We start from the raw sequence: 24785 nt of genomic DNA, 5'->3' as shown, positions 1-24785 counted from the left end.
AGTTAATGCTGACACAAACAATATGTGTTGGTTCTTCCGTATTGGATTTGTCGAATATGCTTATGTACGTGTTTTACTATGACAGTATCAAACCGTTTTACGTAAATCAGGTGAAGATGCTGTGGTCTAAGGTTGACATTGCCCGGGGTGGGAGTGGGAGACAAGCGCCCCAATCCTCCAAAATGCCCCATACGGCCTGCGTCTCCTACTGCCTCTGTCAACTAAAATCCAGCTCCTGGCCTTCGCGAGTGGCTTAGATTTGAAGCCCGGCAGACCATGTTTTCTACTAACAGGAGAAGGGGTGAAGGCGGCCCACTGGCGCCTTAAAACCAGTTGCTTCGGGTAGATGGGACTCGTAAACCTTGGATGGTAGCTCATCTAGGAGAAGGAAAACTCCGATTCCAAACCTCTGCTGCCTTGTGGCTATACCCACTCATGGGAAAGGCTAAGGGAGTAAACCCCGACAGAAAATCCGGAGATGGAGTCCCTAAGGCGGTATGACATTGACTTCAACGTCATTCCGGCAACTCCTGCGACGCCATTGGTGCCAAGCTGTATCGGCATTCGTCGTTCCCTTGGGCACACCAGCTGCGTGGAGAGGGGGGATCTGCTGCATGGGCAACAGCTGATTCTCCATACCACCCTGCCCAGGCTTCATAGCTCCACTGGAGAGGACACTCCAGCGTCGTCGTACGGCGTCGGCACAACACGAGAAGTAGCAGTTTACCGGTTCTAAGTCAAAGCTCGATTGGCGTAGAGCTTGGCGCCAGGGGTTACTTCTGACGGTGGGAGAGATCATCAGGTCTCACTGGACAGCTACCGCCCGCCTCAAGCTGGGCAGCCCCCAGTCAGTAAGGTGCTGCCCGCCATGGCCTGCCTGCTTCACTGGGTGCGTGGAGCTCAGAGAACCATCTCGACAAGTGGGCCACAAAACTCTGCACCAGGAAAGACTAAAAGAAGAAATAAAAAGACTCCAACTCTTCATTTTGCAACCTGGAACATCAGGACCATGTGCCCTGGATTGACCACTGACCTACAGCAGATCGACGATGCACGGAAGACTGCCGTCATTGACAGAGAACTCTCCCGACTGAACATCGACATTGCCTGCCTCCAGGAGACCCGACTGGCTGACAGCGGCACCATCAGGGAAGCCAATTACACATTCTTTTGGCAGGGGAAGCCCTTGGATGAACCTAGGCAGCATGGTGTAGGCTTTGCCGTCAAGAACACGCTAATCGCCTTCATTGAACCTCCATCATCAGGTACTGAGAGAATCCTTGCCCTCCGGCTGTCAACATCCTTAGGCCCGGTCAACATCTTCAGTGTGTACGCCCCAACCCTCTACTCCACCTACGAGGAGAAAGACAAGTTTTATGAGGCTCTGGATCAGGCAATATCCAGTATCCCCAACAATGAAAGCCTTTACTTACTAGGAGACTTCAATGCTAGAGTGGGAGCTGACCATGAGGCCTGGTCCACCTGTCTCGGTTTTTACGGAAGGGGCAAGATCAACGAGAATGGTCAGCGACTGCTGGAGATGTGCTGCTCCCACAGCCTATGTGTGACAAACACTTTCTTCAAATGCAAGGAGATCCACCAGGTGTCGTGGAGACACCCACGTTCACGCCACTGGCACCAGCTAGACCTCGTCATCACCAGGCGTGCAGAACTGGCCAGTGTCCTCCTTACCCGCAGCTACCACAGTGCCGATTGTGACACGGACCATTCCCTCGTGGCCAGCAAGGTGCGAATATTACCCAAGAAGCTGCACCACGCCAAGAAGAAGGGTCACCCACGTATCAACACCTACTGTGCAAGCAACCCAGAGAAAACACAGCAGTTCATCAGCAAACTGAAGGAAGCCCTCACCAAAGTGACACCTGATGACACCATTGATTCCAAGTGGTCCCATATCCGTGACTCTGTGTACAAATCAGCCATCACAGCTTACGGGAAGAGGGAGCGAAAGAATGTCGACTGGTATGAGGCAAACTGGGAGGAGATGGAGCCCGTGACTGAGGCAAAGAGGAAAGCCCTTCTGGCATACAAGGCTGCACCTAGCCCCAGAACACTACAAGCCCTCAGGATTGCAAGGAATAACGCCCAGAAGACCGCCCGCCGCTGTGCCAACACCTACTGGCTGAACCTTTGCAACAGTATACAGACAGCTGCTGACACCGGGGATACAAGAGGAATGTATGAGGGTATCAAAAAAGCGACAGGCCCCCCCAGCTACAAGACCGCCCCCCTCAAGTCCAAGACGGGCGAAGTCATCACAGACCAGGGGAAACAACTGCAGCGATGGGTTGAGCACTATCTTGAGCTATATGCAACCCAAAACAATGTCACTGGAACTGCCCTGGACGCCATTCCAGACCTGCCTGTCATGGAGGAGCTAGACACACAGCCCACCCTGGAAGAGCTCGGAAAAGCCATCGATTGCCTTGCCTGTGGGAAGGCTTCTGGAAGCGACGGCATTCCGCCTGAAGTCCTCAAGAGCGGAAAACCAGCACTGCTCCAGCCCCTACACACACTCCTCTGCCTTTGCTGGGAACAGGGATACATCCCACAGGACATGCGTGATGCCAACATCGTCACTTTGTACAAAAACAAAGGAGACCGTAGCGACTGCAACAACTATCGGGGCATCTCCCTCCTCAGCATCGTCGGAAAGGCCTTCGCCCGTGTTGCCTTGGCACGCTTGCAGATCCTAGCCTCCCACGTCTACCCAGAATCCCAGTGTGGATTTCGAGCCGGCAGGTCAACTGTAGACATGATCTTCTCACTACGTCAGCTGCAGGAGAAGTGTCGCGAGCAGCGTATGCCCCTCTACATTGCCTTCATAGACCTGACGAAGGCGTTTGACATGGTTAGTCGGAGTGGACTCTTCAGACTCCTGCAGAAGATCGGCTGCCCCCCACGTCTGCTTGCTGTCATTATGTCGTTCCACGAGAACATGCACAGCACAGTGTGCTTCAATGGCGCAACATCTGAAGCATTCCCAGTCGTTAGCGGAGTCAAACAAGGCTGTGTCCTTGCACCGACGCTCTTTGCCATCTTCTTCTCCATGCTTCTCCAGTACGCATTCAAGGACTGCAGCGAGGGAGTGTACATCCATACCAGGGCTGACGGCAAGCTGTTCAACATCGCCCGTCTCCGTGCTAAGACTAAAGTCACAGAGGTACTCATTCGTGAATTGCTCTTTGCCGATGATGCAGCCTTGACATCACACACGGAAGATGGACTCCAGCAGCTGGTATGCTGCCTCTCCCATGCATGTAAGGAATTTGGACTGACCATCAGTTTGAAGAAAACAGATGTCATGGCACAGGACACAGACTCCCCTCCCTCTGTCTCCATCGATGGGTACAATTTGGAAGTTGTCGAGAACTTCACATACCTCGGGTCTAACATCTCCAGCTCACTCTCCATTGATTCTGAGGTGGGCGGCAGGATTGCCAAGGCAGCAGCAGTGATGGCCAGACTTAACCAGAGGGTCTGGAACAACCCCAACCTCACAGAGAAGACCAAACTGCATGTCTACCAAGCGTGCGTGCTCAGCTCACTTCTCTACAGCAGCGAAACATGGACCACCTATGCAAGACACGAGAGGAAACTCAACAGCTTCCACCTGAGATGTCTGCGGCGCATTCTGCACATCCAGTGGCAGGACAAAGTACCCAACACAGAGGTTCTAGAACGCGCCAACATGAACAGCATGTTCTCCATACTCAGCGAGAGGCGCCTTCGCTGGCTCGGCCATGTCAAGAGAATGGACCCAGGTCGCATTCCCAAGGACCTGTTATATGGGGAGTTAGCAGAAGGTGCACGACCAACTGGACGACCACATCTGCGCTACAAAGATGTTTGCAAGAAGGATATGAAGACAGCAAACATCAATGTCAATGACTGGGAGAGCTGTGCAAACAACCGTTCCAGCTGGCGTCTAGCTGTCAGGCAGGGAGTTCAAAACGCAGAGGAAAAGAGAAGAATAAAGCAAGCTGAAAAGAGAGCTAAAAAGAAGGATAAGCAAAAGCGTACTTTGGAGCTATGCCATCGTCTCTCGTAGACGGACGGATGCCAAGAGAAAAGCTGACACATCAAACTGATGCTTTAGCGTGTTAACACAAACCTTAGCGGCAGTTCTGTATTTGTTGAAATAACTTACACTTCATCTTTCATAAATGCTTGTTTTGGAAGCTTTGCTATTTGTTGATTCATATGTTTCAAATGGTAACGCGTTGGATGTCTTGGAGTATCAATACGTTCTGAAATATTAAACACATCGACGAACCATTCTGGGTCAGTAGCACGACGTCGTCCACCTTCTAACTCTCCAGGTGCTTTCAGATACCGACCACATCTTTCTCTGAGTGGCTGTAACTGTACCGGCTTTTATCGAATCGCATTTGCTTGTTTTAACCCAATCCACTGTGTGACTTCATTGTTTAGTGCTGCTATGACTAATATAAGCAATAACAGATCCAATACATTATTTGCTAGGATCAACTTGTAATAATCGCGGCCATGTGAGAGATAGGTGTGCACAAAAATGCTTCCAAGTGAACCTGCGACATTTGTGAAATCGTTTGAAGTTAATAGCTCCGCTTGTTTGTATCTGCTAGCGACAGTGACAACGGTTAACTTGCATAAGTGCAATTGACCTTGTCGATCACGGACACGATCATGTAGAAGAAACAACAAATCAGCCTGACGAATCTCATTTTGTATTTGGACATTAAACCAACCATACTACAGCGCTTGTTTGACGAGCCATGTTCGAGCGATCCCATTACTGACTTATTTGGCACTTACTAACTTTTCCACAATTTGATGCCTTATTACCAAGGTTATGTCGGTAACACGAAGCATCAACGCGATCTACAGTTTCTTCACCATGTTTCGGCTTGTGGTTATAATCAAGTCATTTATCAAGCCGTGTACATGGCCTACAATCATTGTATCCAGGAATGTGTTTTTCATAAGGGTATTTATTCCATGGTGTCCCCGATACTTCTGTTAATGCAGCAGCACTATCACCACCTACTTTTCTTTAAACCGAACCCTGCCTGCATATCCAAGGCCTTTCCAGATAGACCTGGAAGGCCTAATAAACGTAAAGTCTTTGCTCCACATCGAAAACAAGATTCAGCGATCGCAGATGGTCTATTACGTGTTTGAATCCGAGCTGGACTTGCGTATGTGTTTTGGCACGACATCGTACACAACATGAAGACATGATTATATTGTATATTGTATTTTCTTCAATGGCTTAACGAGAAAGGAAATATACTTATCCTGCCACCGTCATTGACTTCTCTGAACAAGCGGCACCGAAACCATTCAAGTATGGTGATATAATTGCAAATCCAGTCCATACACTGATCATTGGTCCTGCTGGATCAGGTAAACTACAACTGTTGTTGAACATAATTCTAAGATGGGCGATGTGTGATCTGTTGTAGGTATAACGGTACCAATTGTAATATTCCAGATGGGCGGAGCCTAAGGCGAAGGGAACATCGTATTCAGAAATAAACAACAAAACTATCTGTGATTGGTGCATTACATAAGAGTTGTACTTTCTGTTAGGCTTACAACAGTTGAGCATCTTGGCAACATGTGAAATTATGTTAATTCATATCTAGATCATATTTTGTATTTTTTAGGACTTTTTTTTAATCTGTGGTACACATGAATGAAAATGTGTCTGTTGTAACTAGATAACTCTTACCTCTGTCTAGTTCCAGCAAAGTTATCTCTCTTAAATGCAATGGAGTACCTAGTTTTGTCCTTCTCAAATTGACAATCTAACATTGGTTTCTGTGACAGTGTGTGGCATGCATGCTGAGGAAGGATAGAAAGTATGCTTATTTCACAAAATGTTAGCATTCAGGTCTATGGAGAAACAATTGGTACCGTGATACCTTACATGATTGCGCCACCGGCTGATGATCAATAGCATTATGATGTTTTAAAGACGTTCAAAAAGCGCTGGGTGAAGAGGAGTTTCTATTGATTTCTTTTCCACCATCGATGAAGCACCTACCATTAACGATATGGATGCAATCGAAAACAATCTTGTAGTGTACGACGATGTGGTGCTTGACCACCAGGTCTATCCCGCATAAATAGCTTGACGAGGTCGGCATAAAAACACCGATGTCATTTATTTCACTCAATGATCTACACGTGATCCTGAAGTGATTCGTGAAATTTGTAACATGTTAATACTTTGTGGCATTGTCGCATTGAAAACATTTATTGGACTTGGTGCGCCACTGACCACACGTGGGATGAATTTCGTGAGTGACATGTTTGGGCGGTTCACTAAGGATCGTTTAGTTTTCTCACTATTGATTTGACTCGAATTTATAGGCGTAAATATCGTGCGGGTTTGGACACGTCAATTTAACAATTATAACATTCGTATAACATTTCTACCAGCGATATCATAGAAGCGACGCCATAAAGCTACTCATTCACACCATGAATTAATTGGTAATGTTATTGCAGGCCGCAGAAAGTTAACGATATATTACAGTCGCAACAAATTGCTTGGGAAGACCTCACAGCGGGCTTTGAACAAACAGTTACTCTGCTTATTAAACCTACAAATGAAATTGCCAAAAGGCGGAAGAAGCGGCAGCGCAAACGGGAACAGAAGAAGAATCTTGTTTAATTCGTAAAATAGCTAAGCGCACCGAGGCCTGCAAAAACGTAACAAAAGAAACTTCAGCAACTATTGAATACTTCCCAGAGGCGATTATTGAAGTCAAAGAAGACGTCGGTGACATTGGAGAGGTCGTTGTTGTACTTGCAAAAGATACCCATGTACTTGATGCAGACGTTAAAAAGGAAAACAGGATACCACCCGAGTATCGGATATGCAAACAGCTGATCAATACTTTAGAGAAAGTATGGGCCAGGGGATCTTCAAAAAACCTGTACTCATTCCTCTGACCATCCTCAGCAACTGGAAAGATTGCTTGGTTAAATACAATCAAAACACATGAAAAATACATGAATATTTAATGTCATAAAATGGTATTTACTCGAAGGTAATAATTTACCCGTGATTTAAAATTTGTATATGTGCCAATGAGCCCACACATTACTCTCACTGGAATAGAATCTCCAATCTAAGTGATTGATATTAAACAGTTGTTATTAAGATCAGTTTTAGGTTGGCCTGACGACATTTCAAATGAAAACAATTGTTAAGTATGGGATATCATATGGCATCATGTGATGATAATCTCAGCAGTAAAGATCAATTTAACATGTGTCAGTGGTAGTTCTGTTTGGGTTTTCACCAACTGTGGAACCAGGTGATTTCATATCTATTACGCCCGCAGCACCTGTGTATATTCCATATCATAATAATCAGTTGACACATATTCATTTTACCGTTACGGATCAAGACAGGCACGTTGTTGATCTCCGTTGTGAAACATTGATGATACAAATGTACAATAGAGATCGGCCTGGCATTTCATATGACAGTCCTACGTGGACGATGAGACCGGTGCGCATTGCTAACGCGAGAAAACCTTGTTTACTCGACATATTATGGAACTAGCCTTGGTTACGTTATTCGTGGATTATTTGCAGGCGCACCCAGGTGCTAACTGCATCGTCATCACGCCCTGCACCAATCGCTACATAGATTGCAATGCGAGCCGTTGATAGTACCACAGTGCTGCTGTGGATATAATGAAAGAACTTGAAACTGTTAAATGATTAAAGACACCGCTGAGCAATGGCTGTCAGATTCAGTGATTGAAAATCTGACAATGGGAAGTGGATTATAGTAGAGGACGACAAAGCCGTCACACAAAAGGAATTAGCTAAACTAATAATGTATAAACAATGACCCAGTTCAAAGATTCATCTGATCCTGCATTTGAAATGGGCTCGCCTGTTAGTGGATCGAAGTGAAAGAGATATTCAGTATTACTCATACACGGTCAAGTAGAAACATAATTGCATGTGCAGGACACGTCTAGACCTTTCTTTCCATGTGAGACATTCTTGGAAATTAAGGGAAAACTTGTACACAACGATAATGCTGATTACCTCACTGATGCCTGGGTTTGTCAACAACGGAATCACGACGTTAACAGTACATAGTATCCCAACGTTGATGTTGCCACACCAATTCTTGGACTCACCAGATACAGCGATTATTATGCGATAACAGCTGGCCCAACAATGATGATTGTCAAGGATGAAATTAATAATGAAGATTATGGACCACATACAACAGTTCTTGCTAATCGTGCTTTTCTTTAGCCTAACCTTGCTGCTCACACTTCTGTATTACTTGGCCGAAACCCAACTTTTAAATATGGATTTGCACAGCACAGCGTAGATCAAAATTTATTAGTGATTCATTGGTGTTTTTGTGTGTAATTCCTCTCAGTCACATATCTGGTTTTTGAAGAGATGTTCGCAAGAATATTTTTGGAGCTAATCATACAGTCACCTTATTCCGTGAAAACAACGCCAATGGTGCAATATGGCGTGTAGGATGTGCTGATGGTAAAGTTGTATTAGAAACATCCTGACTACAAAATCACGTTTGATATCGTTGATGCAGTCGAGAATGGCGTCAAAGTTATTATTTCTCGCACATGCCACAGATACACAAACATTAGCTAGTATTGCGGGACAATTCACTTGGCAAATAAGCACTTAACATGGCCTTACTGCACCAAAACGTGAGTTTGTGGCTTTAAAAATGTAAATAGAGATAATAGTAACGTAATCAAGTATCACCCTTAGAGACTGAATGGGATTTAAGAAATAATAAACACGTATGTGAGTGACAATCAAAAAAATGTATTATCCCCTAGTACTAATGATGATAAAATAACGAAACAGGACACATAAATAAATACAAGAGTACATGGTATGGACCCAATGGAAAACAATGAAAAAGAACAAATAAATAATTATTTTGGATATTCAACGACTCTGTGACATTATCTTAGTCAAACATTACCGTGCATCTTATCTCTATAGTCAAACACTATAATGACATTTCTCTTTATAGTCAAACACTATGATGACATTTCTCCTTTAGTCCAACACTAGTATGACAGTTCTCTTTATAGTCAAACACTAAAATGACATTTCTCTTTATAATCAAACACTATACTGACATTTCTCATACATATGGCCAATGTTTACTTGGCAATTCATATGATGTTCTTGACCCGCTTTTCCGGCTTGGTCACTTTAACCACCCAGGTCTTCTATGTGCACACACGATGGCACTTCTGGCGGTCATTCATCTCTCCTTACTCCAGCGGTCTCTAGTTACATCTTGTTAGCCCGCACCCAGTTATCAAAACCTAGTCAGCTACACCTAGTCAGCCAGCTTGTTGGCTAGAACTGGGCAAAACATAATGGTAATCCCGCCCCGACAGCTAAACATACAAACAGCTCCCCTCTAATGGCTGATCCCATCAAGATCCTTATGTAATATATATATATATATATATATATATATATATATATATATATATATATATATATATATATATATATATATATATATATATATATATATATATATATATATATATAGTCACGCGCGGTAACATGTATTACGCACGTGTCGCGAAAGCAATGTAGGCGTCACACGATGCAAGGAAAAAGTACACTTACAAAAATACTATGGTGTGCCAAACACATCACCTTAATAATACTGGAATCTATTTTGGTCTAGCCATGCCATATCAGGTGTTTCGTAACAAGAATACTTAACCCATCGTTACGATATATGATACCTTACGAGTGACTGATGTTTCATTAAGGTTAAACGGTCATCAGGAACCATCGAAGAAATTCAGCTTAACTATGCAGAAGCCACCCCTCATATTGCACGCGCTTATCCCAATCTGTGGTTGTATATGGACGACATCAAAACATCGACACTGGTCTACAGAACATGTCGAATAACATTGGGCAGAGGTCTTCATTACTCGGTCACAGAAGATTACACCATTGACCCGTCTAGTGACCATTCTTCATTTACGTCGTCGAATAACATTGGGCAGATGTCTTCGATTAACCGGTCGCAGAAGATCACACCGTTGACCCGTTCATTCACCAATCTTGTTTTAATGCGGTGATAAAATCAGTCAAGCATTTTCTAGGTGTATTTATGCGACACGAACTTGAGTCGATGGCACCAAACTCAAGTGAAACCGTTCTTGTCAACCAGGATCTGACAACAGGCCCTGGCACTCACTGGTTCGCATTCGTGGTGACATGTGCGAGATGAAGTTACCAAGAACAGCGTTGATCATGAAATGCAAACGCGCCTGTTGGCTTGTAGATAATATTTGTGGTCCGAAACTGGAGATCTTGTTATGGCTGGAATCAGAACTACAGCGACTATTGTAGGTGCGACAGTCGGTATTATTGTCGGGGCTGTATCGATAGTAACCGTGTCTCTGGTGCAAATCAAGGATAAAGTAATTAGCATGGTCGAATTAGAGACTATACTGGCGAAAATGGAAAATCACCGACAATTACGAACAGAGATAAGAAATCGTGCGGTTGCGAATTTACAGAAAATAAAAATCGAGTAAAAAAACATCTTCACTTTCGTGGATGATCAATCATCCACCGGTTTCGCATTGTATTTCGCTACCTTGCCAAGTCAAGCGTGATACAGGCCGTGGCTTTGGGTCAGAACCGAAAGTGATAAAAAAAAGAGCTAAAACGCCCAATCTGGCACTATTTATTAAGAAGTTTACTAAAATGAAGAACTATATGATTTACGCTTATATTTCGAAACGTCATATGAGTGTTGGGAGAAATTTTACCGTAACTAAAAGACGTTGCGTGTGCACTGCATATAACTTTTAATGTTAACATCGTATCTCGGATTGGGTTGGTCGTATCTTGTACTGGTTTGGTCGTATTTCAGATCGGCTTGGAGTAAGAGGCAGAAGTAGCCAATGCCTTACATCATATTAATTGGGTGAGAAAGATATTCTGCGATTTCACGAATTCATCAAGTATGGAGATGCGTTGTTTTATTCTTTATTTACGATGGCACATTGCATGCTATTTTATTCCACTTTCCCGTTGGAAGGTTTATCTCGCAAATTCTGAAGGTGTGTTTACTCGTTTTGTTTTAGTCAATGTCTACACGGTACATCAACAGCTTCACGAAATCTACCAATCATCCGTTGTTTGTTCGTGAAACTGTACTCACGTTCCAATTAGTAAGGCAGGGTGACTCGGGAAACTACTCTTGCGTTGCCACTAACAAGGCTGGATCCTCCAACAGTTCATTGCTCCTGCTTGTGAAAGGTATGTTCGTCTTCCGGATAGTAAACAAAATCATTCCATTTTTTGTCTATATCTTTTGCTGTGAAGATTCAGATAGGTACATCCATACCGTGTTTAAACAATTACAGAGGATTGGATATCATTATCTTCAAATTTATCAACATTAATTTACCTTCCAATCATGACATCCAACCTAAATTAGTTTATCTACTGTTTTTCTAACCGGGAATACCAACTTTCTGCATTTCCATTCAGCACACCCGCAAGCAGTTCTAACGATATTTTGATATAATATATTTATATATATAACACAACTCTTTACATTTAAAATTTGCTTAAAAATTTAATTTCGTTTTGTACTACATGGTTGTGCTGAAAGGCCTGAAAGTGGTTTCTCTTCAATTGTATAACCCATGAATTGTTATTTCTGGGACTCTTTTAACTCATTTATCAGCTTTTAGACGATAAACAAACAAAGGAAACATATGCACTGAAAATTTCAGAAAAATATAACGTTTTCTTGATCAGGAAGACCGCCGAAGCAAGTGAGAAACGTCCGAGCCGTGTCAGTCACACCATATGAAGTCCGAATGGACTGGGCTCCACCGTATGGTGCAGTTCGTAACAGTACAACGTACAAAATATACTTGAAAAAGGACGAAGATTACAACACCACAGAAATAGACGTGGGAACCAGTCTGTTCTACAGTTTACCAAATCTGACTCCAGACACAATGTACATGGTAAGAATTTACTTCAGTGCACACAGAAAGAATTTATATCAGTGTACACGGTAAGAATTGATATCAATGTACACGGTAAAAATTGGTATAATTGTACACGGCAAGAATTTATATAAATGTGCATAGTAACAATTAATATTATTGTACACGGTAAGAATTGATAGCAATGTACACGGTAAGAACTGATATAAATGTACACGGTAAGAATTGATATCAATGTGCACGGTAAGAATTTATATCAATGTACACGGTAAGAATTTATATCAATGTGCACGGTAAGAATAGATAACAATGCACACGGTAAGAATTGATATCAATGTGCACAGTAAGAATTGATATCAATGTACACGATAAGAATTGATAACAATGTACACGGTAAGAATTTATATCAATGTACACGGTAAGAATTTATATCAATGTGCACGGTAAGAATTGATATCAATGTGCACGGTAAGAATTGATAACAATGTACACGGTAAGAATTTATATCAATGTGCACGGTAAGAATTGATAACAATGTACACGGTAAGAATTTATATCAATGTGCACGGTAAGAATTGATATCAATGTGCACGGTAAGAATTGATATCAATGTGCACGGTAAGAACTGACAACAATGTACACGGTAAGAATTTATATCAATGTGCACGGTAAGAATTGATAACAATGTACACGGTAAGAATTTATATCAATGTGCACGGTAAGAATTGATATCAATGTGCACGGTAAGAATTGATATCAATGTGCACGGTAAGAATTTATATCAATGTACACGGTAAGAATTGATAACAATGTACACGGTAAGAATTTATATCAATGTGCACGGTAAGAATTGATATCAATGTGCACGGTAAGAATTGATAACAATGTACACAGTAAGAATTTATATCAATGTACACGGTAAGAATTTATATCAATGTACACGGTAAGAATTTATATCAATGTGCACGGTAAGAATTGATATCAATGTGCACGGTAAGAACTGACAACAATGTACACGGTAAGAATTGATATCAATGTGCACGGTAAGAATTGATAACAATGTACACGGTAAGAATTTATATCAATGTGCACGGTAAGAATTGATATCAATGTGCACGGTAAGAATTGATATCAATGTGCACGGTAAGAATTTTTATCAATGTACACGGTAAGAATTGATATCAATGTACACGGTAAGAATTGATATAAATGTACACGGTAAGAATTGATATCAGTGAAAACGGTAAGAATTTATATCCTTGCTCGGAATTCCAATAGAATAAGTTCGTTTCAAATTTGATTTTAAAAGGAGTTTTAAAATTTGTAATTGTAGATTTGTTGGAAAATGTCTTTTAGAAATTAATACACATTTATTTATGCCTTGAAGTTACCATCAACATTTCAGAAATTAAGTTTCCCTACCGTTTCTGGGTTCCAAAATGAAATATTTATTGATTAAATAATGAAAATTAAGGAAGCAAATTAAGCTAAATAACCGCTATAAAAACATATTCTTCTCCGTACTTACAAACTCTAAGAGCGGCTGCTGTGTGTGTGTGTGTGTGTGTGTGTGTTTATTCATACCACCGGACCAGACAAGACCTGTTACAGTGGTACGTCCTCGTGCATGATTTAAACCTTAAAGTGTTGATGAGCCTTAAAACGTCAAAAGCTAAATCGACCGAACACTTTTAATACACTTTAGATACATTCGTTCCGTCAATGATAGTAACTGCATGCATGATCATCATTGTTAGTTGATCCACATCGCTCCACATCAGCCATTGTGACATGCAACCAGCAGAAACAGTGTATACCGCTCCATATTAACCATTGGCATAAACTGAAACAGTGTATACCGCTCCATATTAACCACTGGCATAAACCGAAACAGTGTATACCGCTCCACATTAACCATTGGCCTAACTTGAAACAGTGTATACCGCTTCATATTAACCATTGACATAAACCGAAAGTGTATACCGCTCCATATTAACCATTGGCATAAACTGAACCAGTGTATACCGCTCCATATTAACTATTGGCATAAACTGAAACAGTGTATACCGCTCCACATTAACCATTGGCATAACTTGAAACAGTGTATACTGCTCCATATTAACTATTGGCATAAACTGAAACAGTGTATACCGCTCCATATTAACTATTGGCATAAACTGAAACAGTGTATGCCGCTCCACATTAACTATTGGCATAAACTGAAACAATGTATATCGCTCCATATTAAACATTGACATAAACTGAAACAGTGTATACAGCTACATATCAGCCACTGCCATTTATAACTAGATTAACAGTATATTCCGCTCCATTTCAACCACTGACACATATAACTATTTAAACAGTATATACAGGTCCGTTATCAGTTTGGATTCAACCGAAGGAAACTGATCCAATTAGATAGTTCGTTATATTAATCTTTTCACGATAGTTAGGTATAGTTAAAAAGACCTTTTGTTGCATATAGGTTTATGCAGTTAACACCACTGAGACACGTGTCTCTTTTGTGTCAAGGCATATGGATATAGATATAAGTTGCCATTATGAATATCTAAGAGGCTACGTAAAAAGCTATTCCATTGGTCAATTGATTTTCGTATGATACGTAACAAGCTATTTTGTTGGTAAGGTGATTTCGCTTGCTATAGGCAGCTGCTCTTTCAAACGTGATAGAGCTACATATGGGTTAACGTGAAGCATAGAAGTGTATTTTTCGATCCGTGCTCAGCCAAGCGGGTACCTGATACGTTGTATCATTATTTACTTAACTGTCCCGAAGTTACGCAAGAGGAGTATGTCAAAGCGTAATTCCAAATGCCAGTAGATTCTAGGCAGTCGTTTATTTTTGCGTACTCATTTCTTTCTTAATGCTGAAACATTTGAAGCATTTCATGTAACTCTTTGCACATTTGAGATATTACTAGAAAAGAATTATCGAGTTTTCTTAAAGTGAATACTTGTGAGGCCTAAATATTTGTAAAATTACCAGAAAAGAAACAAACTGTGTTTAACAAAACTTATTGTAAAGTGATGATTTATAAAGTGATGCATGTTTACAATTTCAGGCGGAGGTGACGGCATTTAATGAAGGTTTGCAAGGAGAAAGAGGCAGAAACATCTACTTTAGAACACTACCATTGCCAAAGTTGAGTATTCCGAGGAATGTTGAACTGAAGACCATCAATAGCTCGGTACTTTTATACTTTTATGTGATATATTTACAATGTGTTGTTGTTTTTAAATGATACATTTACAACGTGTTGATATTTTTAAATGATACATTTACAATGTGTTGATGCATTTATATGATACATCAATAATATGTTGATTCTTTTTATATTATGTATTTCCAATGTGCCGATTCCCTTGTATGATACGTTTACAATGTGTTGATACTTTTACATGATACATTTATAATCTGTTGATTCTCTGATATGATATATTTGCAATGTGCTGGTCCTTTTATATCACATATTTACACTGTACTGATACTTGTATATCATGTATTCTTAATGTGTTGATACTTTTAAATGATACATTTACCTGAAATCTGAACAGCCATATCAAACTCCAAATGAAAGCAAATGTTTTGGAATTGCAGATAGAAAAAAAAAACTGCATCAACTACCCAACAAGATTAAAATTTGACTGTCGTCAACAGCAAGTCTACCAATAAAAAAACCGTCTGATCCAGCAATTTTATTCAAATAAAGATGAGATGGCTTTGATTATAGGTCGCTCAAGATGAGATGGCTTTGATTATAGGTCGCCCAATATGAGATGGCATTGATTATAGGTCGCCCAATATGAGATGGCTTTGATTATAGGTCGCCCAATATGAGATGGCTTTGATTATAGGTCGCCCAATAAAGATGAGATGGCTTTGATTATAGGTCGCCCAATATGAGATGGCTTTGATTATAGGTCGCCCAATATCATCATTTTTATCTTGCCCGTATTCATATGGAGACTTGCAACAAAGAAAAAATTCCAGTTTAGATATAAGTATCCTCTAAAAATGGCTGATACCTAAAACGAAACATAATATTAATCGGTAATCGTTAGAAGGGTATGCACAGTAAACAGATTCCTTAATATTCTGTGTGGTACAAACAACCACGAAATTTATTGAATCTGAGAGGTTGTCTTGAAAACATCTAAATGTATACAAACCATTTAAAGTGAATAAAATAAATCTCATTTTAAATTTAGAATTGTAGTTGTTTATAAATATAAAGCATGAGTAAATAAATAAAATGGGATACAAATAGGTGATCAAAATGTTTTTCTCCTACAGTATTACCTTTTTATGCAGTTAGACAAAGTAGTTTATGGAGAGAAAGTTGTTTCCAAAAGAAATACTCGCTGAACAGACGGCTTCGGTGGCCCAAGCGGTTAGAGCGTTCCTGCCGAGTTCGAACCCCAGCTGAGTCATTCAAAAGACTTCTAAAAATGGTACAAGCAGCTGCCTCGCTTGGCGTTCAGCATTAAGAATTTAGTGTTAGGACTGGTCGGCCAGGTGTCAGGATAATGTGACTGAGTGGGACATCATGTTACATGTCTGCGGCATGATGCCCCAGTGCTAGACATCACTATAAACTGCCACACTGCAGATATCGTAGCGATATGACTGAATTTTTTTTTTAAAGCTACGTTAAAAATCCAAATCACACACACACACACACACACACACACACTGAAAACTTTTAGAATTTAATAAAAACTACTTAAAAACCCTTGAGAATAAAATCTCTCCAGACAATGGCACTAAATTGTCACAGAAGCATAAGTATCTCTTTGAACAATAAAAGCGACGTTAACGCTCAAACAAAAGCAATCACATCTCGGGTTTTAGCTACTAGTATTACATTAATTACCACCTACCTAATTCTTACCATCTAAAGCATGGCTGCTCGGATATCGGTATTATAAAATGCTTCTTTATTTCTGTAACAAAATAATTTGATAGGCGTGTCCTTCTCATCGGCAACCATTATTATTATTATTATTCAGACTATAGTCATCACATGGCTACCCCCACTGATGGTCAGTAACAAATTCTTGTATATTCGGAAGTACAGTGTACACTATCGTAGGCTGGACACACGATTTGCTACGGAAGTGGATATAGACAAGGACATCCATACATACATTCTGTCTGGTAAGACAATTACAGAGAGAAAGAGAGAGAGAGAAAGAGAGAGAGAAATGTTTCAAATATTGTTTCCAACATTCCAATATTATTTTTAAAATATATATTTTTTACTTTACAAACGTTGCTACGTGTCTCTTAAATTTCACGAAAGAGTATGTTTTGAATGTACTGAACCTAGAGTTAATGTATCCTTTCTAGGTTTTCAAATTTAGTACCAGGAAACATCTAGTCCCATGGAAATCTATTATCAGCCGTGCCGTTTCAGTTCCGTTTGGGAATTAACAATAGACGTGACGCAATCTCATTGTTCAATACTACTGTATACGTGAATAACTCTTTCATCATTGAAGTAATAAGGATGTTTCTTTGTCAACAAAATCAAGAGAAAACTCCATAATGTCTTTAAACACATGAAGTTATTGCATTGAGATACTAAAAGAAAAGTCTTTAAAACTTAATAAATGTACCTGAAGTGAATGCAGACCTCTGTAAAGATGATAGGAGATTATTACAAAACACATTCCTCTACTCAAAATTATATGCCTGTCGGACAAAAGCTCATGCCACCAGACTTCAGAGTTCATGACCTTCCCAATACTTACATTTTAACTTACAGATGCATGAGAGGAAGAACTTGCTAACATAGGCGATTTTCTTCGTGAAGCATCTGTACTGTGTAATGTTAATTAATTTACTAGTGTAGAATATAGGGGGAATAACTGTTATATATTTATGCAGTGCAAAATTATTGCAGCGCTCAACCGCTACAACTCTGCTTTTATTTAAAAAAATTAAAAATTGAGTTGTAACAATACAAATTTGATCTTTATGAAAAGTCGTAAAAATATCAGTCATAAGACATCGATATAATTGACATTCATCATTATTGTTCTTTTACCATATTCAGAATAATAAAAAATAATATGAGGATTTTAAACTCAGGACCTAGAATATAAATTTTGAAAGATTTTTTAAAAGTCGTTGCTTAAGCTTTTTTCTTTCAACAAATCCGTGTTTTTTTTTATATACAAAGCTTTCGTGTTTGAAACAAATTGGCACCTCATAAGGCCTTTAGATATGTGCTTCGTGCAAAATTTGATGTCTTGCACACATCAATAAACATTGCTTAATTTAATTTCATAACGAGTGATTTCGCTACGGAAATGTTTCTACATATTTTCTAGTTGTCCTTAATTCTTTTGGAGAGAAATTACAATGTTAAATAATCTTAATTTGCAGACTAATGACATAGTTAAATAATCTTAATGTGTAGACTAATGACACAGTTAAATAATCTTAATGTGCAGACTAATGACACAGTTAAATAATCTTAATGTGTAGACTAATGACACAGTTAAATAATCTTAATGTGCAGACTAATGACACAGTTAAATAATCTTAATGTGCAGACTAATGACACAGTTAAATAATCTTAATGTGCAGACTAATGACACAGTTAAATAATCTTAATGTGCAGACTAATGACACAGTTAAATAATCTTAATGTGCAGACTAATGACACAGTTAAATAATCTTAATGTGCAGACTAATGACACAGTTAAATAATCTTAATTTGCAGAGAAATTCCACCGTTAAATAATCTTAACTGGCAGACAAATTACACTGACAAATAATCAACATTTGCAGATACGTTACACTGGTAAATTAATTTGTAAAAGTTTTATTATTTCACAGCTTAATATTTTAATGTCACAGGCTTACAGAAGGATGCTGCATACGAAATCAGGGTCCTTGCAATGACAGTGGATAGACAGGTGTCCTATTCCGGCTGGCTTGAAGGTTTTACGTATAGGGAGGCGTATTTAAACGGTAATATCAAACACATTTGGTTGAATGTCAGTATATAAAAATACAGATAGAAACAAATTACTTTTAACTAGATTGAACAACGCTGCATTTCACCACACCACACTATGCCACTGTACACCATGCGACACTTTACTGTTCCGTGACATTCAAGGACTGTTGGATGTTCCTGTCTGAAAATTGCAAACTTTTTCCCTGCATTACATCAATTTCAATCTAGCTTTTTATCCTCTTTCAGTTTTTTATGTCTGAAAATATACTGTATTGGACAATGAATAGATACGACTGTGTAGAAGGTATTCTGTCAACCATTTTACGCTGTTTGTGTGCGTTTGTATTTGGCTTGTATTTATGTTCCTTTTATTAATAGAGTCAGTACCACCGCCACCTCCGTCAGATGTAGATCTTCGAGCCGTAGATGGCAACATCCTGATCACATGGTACGCACCGAATCAGACGGATTTCCTCATCCGGGGCTTTGTGATCAACGTTTCCCTTAACGACACCCTAATACAGAGCCTGGTAGTACACCACGAAGAGAACAACATTCTTATATATGATGCAGGTATCTGTTAGTTTTCACATACGGATATTTTGAGATAATCATAGTAGATAAGATACGAAAATTCTGGTTGACAATTTGAAAATAAATTCAATGGTAGGATGTTTAGAAAAAAAGACTTCTTTAACACCGAGGATTCGAAGTCACTGTTTGCCCAAATTACTTTACTTTCTTGGTAAGACCTGCAAAACATGCTTACATTCTATGCACGATCTGTCGGAGAGGAAATATTTAGTGATGAAAATGGTATGCTGCGCGGCTCGGTTTTGTGAAAATGTAAGATCTCCTTTTGTACATCCATTAGTATCTGTGTGGTGCCAGCGATAATATGTGTGGTTCAAGTCTACTGTTGCGTAAAATTTACCACACGTAGGCTTCTTCTGAAAAAAAATTAGATCAATGTTTCTCTTTTATTTATTTATGTTCATAAAACTAAGGCATTTAATGTAAGTTGCCTTTGGCCATCTGGTTCAACAAGAAGATGCAAAAGTTGTTGCAGAGCAATGTCCTCGTTTTGGTACACGACTACATTTCTTGGTCGCAAATATAACGCTATAGCAATAATAGGCTCGAGTTATATAACCATCTGGTTTTTCAGTTCTCGTCCACTTTTCAGTGTATAATTTTATGATCTTCCACCATGCACAACAGCACAATGAACATGTACAAATCAACACACATAAACAATTAGCAGCAGAATTTGTCTTTGAAAAATTGTTAATGAAATTAGTGATGAATACATCATTGCTTATTTACCTATTCAAACGCTAAAAATATTGAAAGCTCATATAATCCGTCTCAAGGACAGAGAAGAATGAAAACATACGAAGAAGCATAATTTAAGCAGAACTCTCACTAAGAGATTCCTTTATGAGAAATATCTACGAGTTCATATTTTACGGCAGTAACATTCAAGATTTGTTTGACCTTTTCAATAACCATAATTGAAGAAAATCATAATTTGGAAAGTTATACCATTTGGTTTAGTGAAAGTATAGATAAATTCAACTATCAGATATCAGACTTACGAAACTGTCAATTAAGATAATGAACAGAGCAGATTTAATTGACATTTTACATTCCCATTTGGCCCGAAAATAGGTGAAAGTACAAAATATATGCTATACTGGATTGAATGTTAAAAGTTGTATATATATATGTGTCAGTTATTTGGGGGAAATTCCTATATAGATTTGCCTGATTGGGTTAAGACCCCTGAAACGTGTAAATAAATGTCTCCTTTATGGGAAATACAGAAAACGGCGTTAAGTGCAATATATTACATGTTAAAGTAAACAAGACCTTAAATTCGTCACTTGCAGTGAGGTGTCTCGGAGGGGCAACATGCACGTTGACACCCTTATCATATTCCCTTCAAGCAATGCTAATAATTGCATAGCTGGAGAGTAAATATTGTATGTTGTTAAGTCAAACAGAAACAAACACAGAAATTAATAACGTCTCTGTAAAAAAAATCTTTAAATCATTTGATTATACCAGAAAAGGTATCAGAAGACATAAGACAGTGTCAGTGCATACAACGCAATATATAAATGCCTAAAGAGGGATCAATTATCAACTCTTCAAATTTTCATTATCAATTAAAAGTTATGGTTGTTGTTATTGTGATTTTGAAAGTTCATTATTCCATAAAAGTGATACATATTAAACAAATATATCCTGGACAATGCAAACAGCTACACACATTCCACAAGGGTTTTCCATCTATCTCAAGTCAATTCATAAAATAGTATACAATAGTCATTGAGACATGTCGTGCTTGCAATCAAGTGTTTTATAATTCTTTGGGTTAGAGAGCGTATATAGTGTACGACCAATTAAGGCCCAAAACTGATGTGTTTTATGGTGTTCACAGGTGACGATGAAAAAACATTTTAACTCAACAAATAATTGTGGAATATGTGATAAAATAGTTAAAGATAGCGAGGCTGGCACACATATAGTGCGCTACTATAATCTCTTGACTGCATGTAGGGAGATCCAGATCCCAGGGATCGTAATTTACAATGAAAATATAAGCAAGAAAAATCTACTCCTTCCTTCTTTCACACCTGGTCTCCTCTCTAAATGATTAAAACACATCCAATGAGGATTACCTGCATGACGTCACGTTTCAGCCTCAACCCACTCGATGATCGATACAACTGGTTTCTGAAAAAGGATACTTAAACGTTTTGCGTCATCTTAGAAGAGTTTAAGAAATTTGTGTAAAATACTAGATAAACGTGGCACCAGGTTTAATTCATGAAACAATTTTATAGGTACGCGATGTTGAGTTAGACCCTTTGACATGTTATGACGTGTCTGATGATTCAGAGCGGAGTTTGATTTGCAGTTACTAAGATAACCAAATATATTCATAAAAGCAAACATCAAATACTACTCGAACGTAAAGGGCAAGAAAAATATGATGGCGAGCACGAACTGTCAAGGTCACTCATTATCTACACAGTTGTCAATAATTTATATGGTTGAGCCAATATATACTAGTGAAGGATTCAGCAACTGATGAACAAATTATATAGGAAGAAAAATCTCGATAAAAAACCTGACGTTGCTGCGAAGCAGCATGTTTCATCTCTTTGGGGTGACGAGGATAAAGATACTTGGTAATACTTCAAGTAGAGTTGGAGATTCCAAAACATCTGTACGATCATTTCAGAGACTAGCTAATTGATCCAGAAAAAAATAATTCCAGACGAAAAATTAATTTGAAAGCCCAAGGACCCATATATTTTTTCTTTCTTATCTTATCTTATATATATTACAGATCCTGGTTCAAATTACACAATAGAGGTTCGAACTAAGAATAACATGGGATTAAGTGACCCAGTTGCGAAAACCATCTACATTCCGGATGAAGGTAACTCAGTGATTGACAATCTCAATTCAATTCCTGATGCAAAGCACGCTTTTAGAATGCTTATCATTTTTTAAGTTTACTATAGCTTAATATTATCTGAACGAAACATGTCTACCATGTCATTTTAATTTGCTTCCCTTCTTGGTGTAACGAATCAATGGTCAGGTTTTAAGGTGCTTTGAGCTTTAATCTTATAAAATGTAAATTTAACTCGCAAAACAGGCCGTAGTACAGAATTCTTGAACGTAATTGGTATAAATAAATGAATATACATGTAATGGTTTAGTCGTAATTAAGAATGGCTTTGTACATTTTATATTTTCTTGTACTGCTTTTCATAATTTTGAAATTATTAAAAATATGTACAGAAGAAACCATTGAAATATTTCAATAAAATTTCCATTTTAATTTTTAATTAGAGATACCAGTAATAACAATAAACACCACATGAACAAACTATTTATATAATTACAAATATACACAAGATAGGAAAGTACTATCCCTGGATCCTACAGGAGAATACTTGATAACATTAACACATTTTTTTAAAATACGAATAACATTATCAGACAGGTTAGATAATTTTACATCGTACTCCCCGGAGATTCGAACCCGGGTTGGCGGCCTACTGCACCGATCGCCTTGCCTACATGTACCTATATATATATATATATATATATATATATATATATATATATATATATATATATATATATATATATATATATATATATATATATATATATATATATAGAGAGAGAGAGAGAGAGAGAGAGAGGAAAACAAAGAGACAAAGACAGAGAGAGACAGAGATTAAGGGAATCTGTGTTGGGGATTGCGCCAGACAAGGAAATCTCAGTCAAGGGGTTACACTGTTTGTCTTCTCACTAGGCAATGGGGCCACCTGGCCACCCTAAGTAAACAAGTTCTACGCATGAGAAAATATAAACATAAAGCCATTTAATATTATTACTGTAATATCTCATTCTATCGATATTTGTCATAAGAAAATAACAATAAGTAATTAATATCTTTTAACTTTCATCAGTTCTAATTTGGAGAAAGTTATATGATAGGCAACTGTACGATTCATTACGATACTGGGTACAGACTACCTTACAGTTCTAAATATGTGTATAGTGACGGAGAGATTTCTAATTCCTGATATTCTTGGAAATATGACAAGCATTGCTATTACTAGTGCTGCATGGAAATATTCTTCGAGAATAGCATTTGGACTGATGAACGAACCATTCTGATTGGTAAGTGCAGGTTTCATTTGTTTAACAATTTTTGATACAAATGGCGCTGTTTAGGGGTGTTTGACAAAGCTTGAAGAACGCGAGTCTGATATAAGACATTTCTAGTTGTTGCGGTATTTGCGGTATCTCTTGAGAGAGTTTAGATTTTTCATTGTTATAGTCAGTGATGTGTATATTCGGTGCCCTTGGGACAGTTTTTTTCTGTCATAGTTCATCTGTTGTTGCTGTTTGATTGTAGAAAATAACGTCAGGCACAACAGTAAACAACAAGGCTTTCTTCCTTTTAAAATTAGTTAGTTCCTAACGTGTGGACACCATGATTGATACGATCTGACTGAGACAACCAGACTGAGATAAGGAAAGTAATTTTAGCGAAACAGCTAGATTTCTCTGTCGCATGGGTGAGAATTTATTTTCTAAAATCTTATATTTCAGCTAAACACGAGCAATATAAAACATCAAAAGTCTGTTGAATCTTGTCAACATTTGATGCTTTGATTTCGTTTCCATTTTACAGATGTCACCACATATCCCGTGTCGAACTTTACTGGATATCCATTATCAGCTACTGCGTTATCTCTAGAGTGGATTCGGCCCGAGAGAGGGCGCTTTTCGAGATATATCCTAAGTTACGGCGTTGCGGATTCGAACACGTCAACCGGAAGTGGTGATTTGCCTGCCTATACTACAAATTATATTGTGAGATCCTTGCGCCCATATACAAAATATTTCTTTACCATTACACCATATCTAAAGGGAAAAGCTGGAAATACATCATCGGTGTCGGTCAGAACATATTCTGACGTTCCAGACGAACCACCAGCTAACATTTCCATCACGGCTATAGATGCTACGGTAAATAGTATATTTAATGGGACAAAATGTTTACCTTTGGTCTTCTGTTTCGGTTACTTCTTAATACTTTCCAGTTATCGAAAAAATATGATTAAAAAGTAATACTACAGTTTTGACAGGTTGGTGTATATTTCGTTGTCAGACTCATTCACTCTCTGTGTTATAAAAGGACTACATA

General features: G+C 38.7%; 1 protein-coding gene across 1 annotated transcript in view; it reads left to right on the top strand.

Annotated features, from left to right (window-relative positions):
• The window catches only part of LOC149772804 (uncharacterized), a 70493-nt gene that overhangs the window by 39800 nt on the left and 5908 nt on the right, over positions 1–24785 (top strand). Inside the window, exons 15-22 of the mRNA XM_089947250.1 lie at positions 11163–11337; positions 11845–12059; positions 15128–15253; positions 17076–17223; positions 18934–19047; positions 19415–19609; positions 22398–22490; positions 24270–24607. Of these exons, the coding sequence (XP_089803376.1) occupies positions 11163–11337; positions 11845–12059; positions 15128–15253; positions 17076–17223; positions 18934–19047; positions 19415–19609; positions 22398–22490; positions 24270–24607 (1404 nt within the window). The remainder of the gene's footprint in view (positions 1–11162; positions 11338–11844; positions 12060–15127; positions 15254–17075; positions 17224–18933; positions 19048–19414; positions 19610–22397; positions 22491–24269; positions 24608–24785) is intronic.

The sequence above is a fragment of the Sinohyriopsis cumingii genome, unplaced genomic scaffold, assembly GCF_028554795.1.
Source record: "Sinohyriopsis cumingii isolate HCF-2022 unplaced genomic scaffold, ASM2855479v2 utg001170l, whole genome shotgun sequence".
In the NCBI taxonomy this organism is placed as follows: Eukaryota; Metazoa; Mollusca; class Bivalvia; order Unionida; family Unionidae; genus Sinohyriopsis; species Sinohyriopsis cumingii.
The sequence above is the reverse complement of the archived record's forward strand: the minus strand, read 5'-3'. Positions and strand labels throughout refer to the sequence as shown.